The sequence below is a fragment of the Rhincodon typus genome, chromosome 13 (assembly GCF_021869965.1).
Source record: "Rhincodon typus isolate 14 chromosome 13, sRhiTyp1.1, whole genome shotgun sequence".
NCBI classification, from domain to species: domain Eukaryota; kingdom Metazoa; phylum Chordata; class Chondrichthyes; order Orectolobiformes; family Rhincodontidae; genus Rhincodon; species Rhincodon typus.
The window spans coordinates 31,805,731-31,811,809 of NC_063344.1; the positions used below are offsets into that span (position 1 = coordinate 31,805,731).

The 6,079-nt window shown below is 42.8% G+C and overlaps 1 protein-coding gene across 4 annotated transcripts in view; it reads left to right on the forward strand.

The window, feature by feature from the left end:
* zgc:153039 (uncharacterized protein LOC767698 homolog) overlaps positions 1-6,079 on the forward strand; it is a 133,612-nt gene that overhangs the window by 75,483 nt on the left and 52,050 nt on the right. For all 4 annotated transcript variants that reach the window (XM_048604440.1, XM_048604438.1, XM_048604439.1 and 1 more), the window contains exon 9: positions 215-339. In XM_048604440.1, the coding sequence (XP_048460397.1) occupies positions 215-339 (125 nt within the window). The remainder of the gene's footprint in view (positions 1-214; positions 340-6,079) is intronic.

The window sequence follows — 6,079 nt, forward strand, 5'->3', positions numbered from 1 at the left end:
GTAGCTTTGACAAGACAAGAAATGGGTTTTGCGTTGTCAGAAGGCAAAAAAAAAAAATTAGCAACTATTTTCCACTGATTTGTATTTGTATTTGTAATTGAATTAGTGTTGTCTGGTGTTGTAAGGATTCTGAGGTCTGCGATTTCAATAGAAAATTGAGTGCATGCTTGTTAACTTTGTGGCATTAAAGTTGTGTATTCTTTTGCTTTCCCAGCTTGTGTTGTTTACTGGAAAATTGAATACTATTGCTGGGATAGTGACCATCTTTTTTCTCTTGGTCTATGCCTTTGTGGATCTAGCATGTCTGGCATTGGAGTGGGCTTCTGCACCAAATTTCAGGTATGAGAGATTTCATAAATTCAAATATTGCATATTAATTGATAAAATATTACCAAATTTTTGAACCACTTGAATTTCTGTGCCTGGAAGAAAAAGGTTACATTTTATGTATCTGGAGTTCCAGTGCTTCCCAACCATAACCAATTTAGTGAAAATAATTCAACTCTGCATCTTATGCCTATCTATTCTGTAAAAGCTTAAGCGTAATGCCTCTGAAATGATTGATTCCAGATAGATCTCTTTCCATAAAGATAGATCTCTTTCTATAAAGTGAAATCTTGCGATGATTTCACATATACTCTTCCATCAGCCGCCATAACATTATGTTTTACTGTGTGTTTTATGTTTAGGAATCAGTCTTTACTCATTTCGGGGAAATAAAAATTAAGTCCTAGACCTTTTCGCAGATTGTGGACTTTTAAAATCCACAATCTGTCAAAATGTCTAGGACTTTTAAAGTCCACAATGTTCAAACAAAATGCAGAAGTAATGATTTTGTTCAACCATTCAAAAAATTCCTGGACACCTGTATGGTTATTGTTATATTCTAGCATCTGATTATAAAGATGAGGACCTCACAGATTTCTTGTTCACCAAGTGGGGAACCACCTATTCACGTACTTCTAGTGCTTCCATCTCTTCCCTATGCCTTCCATACTAAATCACTTGCAGGCTTTATTCCTAACCATCAGTTTTTCCAGTTTCTCTCCTGTCACCACCCACGTTCATCCCTACAACCTGCTCCCTTGACCTTCTTCCCACTGGACTACTTGGTGTGGCCTGCTGCCTTTCAAAATGGCAGTCATCCTACCCAAGAATACACCCCTTCATTGCCTGTGTGTTAATAGTGCCAGAGCAGTGTAGAGAAAATGTGGAATCACTGTCCAAATTGCACAGGGTGGAAAGCTGTAACAAGATTTGGAGAAAAAAGCTGGGGGAATATTTTGGCAGTAACACAGGCTGGATTCCCTCCCACCCCCTAACAGGTTTGAAGGATGAAGTATTTGTAAAGTCCAGTACACGGCCCTCCTGCTGCCTACTTCTGCCCATTTAAGGGACTCATCCTGCCCTTGCCACTATTGCTACACATGGCAGAATGGCCGACACCACGCAGGTAGCTTCTCAGGCTGGTGTCAAGCCAGCAGGAATGGAGTCTCCTTTATAACTGCCCGCACCCTCAGAGACACCATCTCCCCATGATCACCTCTTCCCCCTTTACCTATCCACTTGCTCCCTCTCCCAGCCGATCTAATGACCCCATAACAAAAACAAAGTTGCTGGAAAAGCTCAGCAGGTCTGGCAACATCTGTGATGGAAAAAACAGAGTTAACGTTAACAGTGACCCTTCTCACCAGACCCGAAATGTTAACTCTGTTTTTTCCTTCACGGATGCTGCCAGACCTGCTGAGCTTTTCCAGCAACTTTGTTTTTGTTCCTGACTTACAGCATCCACAGTTGTTTCGGTTTTTCTTTAATGACCCCATAACCCCCTTAATCCTATTGCTGTGGGCTGCCAGTCTGACCCTGGAGAAGTCTAGGCTGTGGCCCCCACTCCCAAAATTATCTTTTTGTATCTTGCTTTACAAACAATCTCCACTGGGGTCTGCCTGGATTGTCAATGGTGGCAATTGCTCCCATCTGACACTGCTAGGCTGAGACTTCCTGTCTGACAGGGAGAAATCCAGTCTCCAGCCTATTAATGGCCTATTAACAACTTTTAAATGACAGTGAACTAGTTGTTCCTCTCAGAGTGGACTTACCACTGAAAGGTAGCTGTGCAGGGGGAAAAGGGGTCCATAAAATCCAGTCCTAGGTATTTTAATAGAAAAAGAATGTTCACAGATGAACCAGACAGTTCATGAGAATGCAGCAGGTTTAGACTTGGTTTCTTGAAGGGAGAGGTAATGGTTTTGCTAGAGGCATATAGTGCTTTGCAAGGTACGTTACTAACGATCCCAATAATGGAAGTGAGAAATGAAGGTGGTAGTTCAGATTGAGGTGGGCAATATTTAGAAATACTAAATCTGGATTTTGTGACTGTAAAAGTAGCAGGAATAGATGATGGGAGAATAAACTACAAAGAAGAAAAGAGAAAGGGGCTACCTCAGTACAACAGGATCTTGGACCGAGGAGTGGCAGATGGAGTTTATTTTAGATAAATGTGAGGTGCAGCATTTTTGAAAGGCAAATCAGGGCAGGACTTGTACACTTAATGGTAAGGTCCTGGGGAGCGTTGCTGAACAAAGAGACCTTGGAGTGCAGGTTCATAGTTCCTTGAAAGCAGAATTGCATGTAGATGGGATAGTGAAGAAGGCGTTTGGCATGTTTGTCTTCATTGGTCAGTCATTGAGTTTAGGAATTGGGAGGTCGTGTTGCAGCAGTACAAGACATTGGTTAGGCAATTTTTGGAATACTGCGTGCAATAGTATTCTGATCTCCCTGCTATAGAAAGAATGTTGTGGAACTTGAAAGGGTTCAGAAATGATTTACAAGAATATTGCCAGGGTTGGAGGGAGGTTGAGCTATAGGGAGAGGCTGAATAGGGTGGGGCTATTTTCCCTGGAGCGTTGGAGGCTGAGGAGTGTCCTTACAGAAGTTTATAAAATCATGAGGGGCATGGATAGGGTAAATAGACCAGGTCTTTTCCCTAGGTTGGGGGGAGTCCAAAACTAGAGGGTGTGGGTTTAAGTTGAGAGGGGAAAGATTTAAAAGGGACCTAAGGAGCAACATTTTCACACTGAGGGTGGTGTGTGTATGGAATGAGCTGCCAGAGGAAATGGTGGAGGGTGGTACAATTACAACAGTTAAAAGGCATCTGGTTGGGTACATGAACAGCAAGGGTTTAAAAGGATATGGGACAAATACTAGCAAATGGGACTAGATTTAATTAGGAAATGTGGCCAGCATAGACGAGTTGGACCGAAGGGACTGCTTCTGTGCTGTACATCTCTATAACTCTGACATAATTTGGAGCTGGGTGTCTGGGAAAATAAGCTGATTGTTCCCAATGCAAATAACTCAAATTGTGGGCACAGCAACATTTCTGAGCTCACCATTTGTACAGCTGTGTTCATGAAAGAAGTTTACATTTGATTTTTTTTGTTTGGTTATTGTCTTGCTCAGTGTTTTCTAACAGTTTATTTTTTTCCATGTCAATTTGCAAATTTTGTTCCAGTTTTAAATTGGATTTGATCAGATCAAATGTAGCTGACTCCTAGGTGACTGGAGGCCATTGTCAGATTATGCAGTTGCTTTTAAAACTGCTTTATACTTTCTTTCTCTTTGCCCGGGTGCCTCCTGCTGATTCTTTCCAACCGTCCTGCTTCTGCTTTTGACTTGCAAATCTTTCCCAACTTTGAAATCTGGCTAAATCAAATAGCATCTCATCCTGTCCACATATACGCATTTTTACTTTTTTAATCGATATTTTGTTTTTTGCTTTGATCCTTTTTTTCTTTTCCAACTGTGTTGCTTGTGGCTTGAATATAAAGTAAGGGATTTGTTCTGTTATAAGTCCAGCCAACACCCTGCTATTATTTTGGACATGAGCAGTTACATTGTTCAAAATATGATTTTTTTTTTGTTCTTTTGGTCAGAAGTTTTTAAATTGTTCTTCTAACAATTGCCACAAGTTCAAATTTTACTTGATACTTTAATATCTCCTCTGTCTCACTCTCTTGCACATTCTTGTGGCTCTCTCTCTCTCTTGCGCATGTCTCCCTCACCACCCCCATCAAAAATTGAGCTATGTGACCCCTGGGGTTAGTTGCTCCCTTAATTTTTTTTATTATGCGCAAGTCGTCAGCATTGGTCCTGGATAGAAATTCACATTTGAGCTGAAGCTCAAATATTTAGTAAGAAATGTTTCTGCTAATTTACCACCTACCACCTTCCCTCAGCAGATCAATCAGTGCTTTCCCCCCCCCATGTTGAATGCCACTTGGAAGAAGCACCAAGGGTAGCAAGAGATAGAAGACTGCCACCTGGAATACATTCTATGTACACCAGAAAGAGAAGTTTGTTAGTATCACTACCGGCAGAGTCATGAAGAACAAAGTCATTGACTAGTTTTGCAACACTGAGTGAACCAATCCACAGACATAGCCTGTTTTTTAATCTACCTGGTGCAAATTTCTGTCCAAGGAGATATTGGTAGGAGTGACCACTGCACAGTTGTAATAGCGATCAAGTCTAGTTTTCTCATTGTGCGGCACGACCATTGTACTTGAAGTGGATAGATTAGGAACAGATTCAGCACTTCCAACAGAATATCTATGAGGTGCTGTGGTCTATCAGCAATAGAAGAGTTGTATTTCATTGCAACCTAATTTCATGCATTGGCATATCCCTCATTCTTCCCAAATCACCATTGAATCAGAGATAATCAGCCCTGATTCAATGAGAAGTGGGGAAGAAAAAACTCAGCAGGTCTGGCAGCATCTGTGGAGAACAAATAGAGTTAATGTTTCAAAGTTGCCAGAAAAGCTCAGCAGGTCTGGCAGCATCTGTGGAGGAGAAAATAGAGTTAACATTTCAGGTCCGGTGACCCTTCCTCAGAAGTTCTGAGGAAGGGTCACTGGACCCGAAACGTTAACTCTGTCTTCTCCTCCGCGGATGCTGCCAGACCTGGTGAGCTTTTCCAGCAACTTTGTTTTCGTTCCTGATTTACAGTATCCGCAGTTTGAGTTAATGTTTCAAGTTTGGTGACTCTTCATCGGGACTGATAGCAGCTAGGAAAAAGCGGTATATGTGGGAAGACAGAGTTGGCTGAGGCATTGTGGGGGGAGAGCTGACCGGATAGGTAAAGACAAAGCCCAGAGGCAGGGAGGTATGAAAGGGGTAGGTAAACAGGATGATTGATGGTAAACCTGGACAGAAGAGAAGCTGAATAGATGATGAGGGCTAAGAATAAGCGAGAAAAAGTTGGCTGTGTTGAAAGCAACCCATATCATTGACAGGACCTGGGGGTGGGAATTTATATAAAAACACAGAAGGGCGTGATCAGGCTCTAAAGTATTGAACTTGATGCTGAGTCTTAGAGGCTGCAGGTTTCCCAAGTGGAAAATGAGATGCAGTTGAGCTTGCGCTGAGGCTCACTGGAACACTGCAGCAGACACGAGACGCAAATATTGGCACAGGAGCATGGGGGTGTGTTTATGTGGCAGGTGACTGGAAGCTTGGGGTCATTTTTACAGGCAGCATGTCGGCGTTCTGCAAAGTGGCTGCCCAGTCTGCATTTCATCTCCCCGGTGTTGAGGAGACCATATTGTGAGCAGCAAATATGGTAGACAAGATTGAGTGAAGTTCAGGTAACTTGCTACTTCACCTCTAAGGTGTGTCTCGGTCTTGGATAGTGAGGAGGGAGGAAGGCAAGTTTTGCACTTTCTGTGATTACATGGGAAAGTGCTTTGGAGGTGGTGGGAGCGGACCAGGGTGTTCTGGACTGAACGATCCCTACGGAATGCTGACAAAGGAGGGGAGGGGAATTTGATCTGGTTGTGGCATCCCGTTGGAGGTGGTGGAAATGGCAACTTATAATCCTTTTGGATGAGGAGGCTGGTGGGTTGGTCAGTGAGGACAAGGGGAACCCAATCATTGTGTGAGGGAAGTGAAGGGCTGAGGGCAGAAGTGCAGGAGATGGGTTGAATACAGATAAGGGCCCTGTTGACCATGGTAGCAGAGAACCCCCAGTTGAAGAAAAAGGTTAAAAACCAAAAGAACTGCAGATGCTGTAAATCAA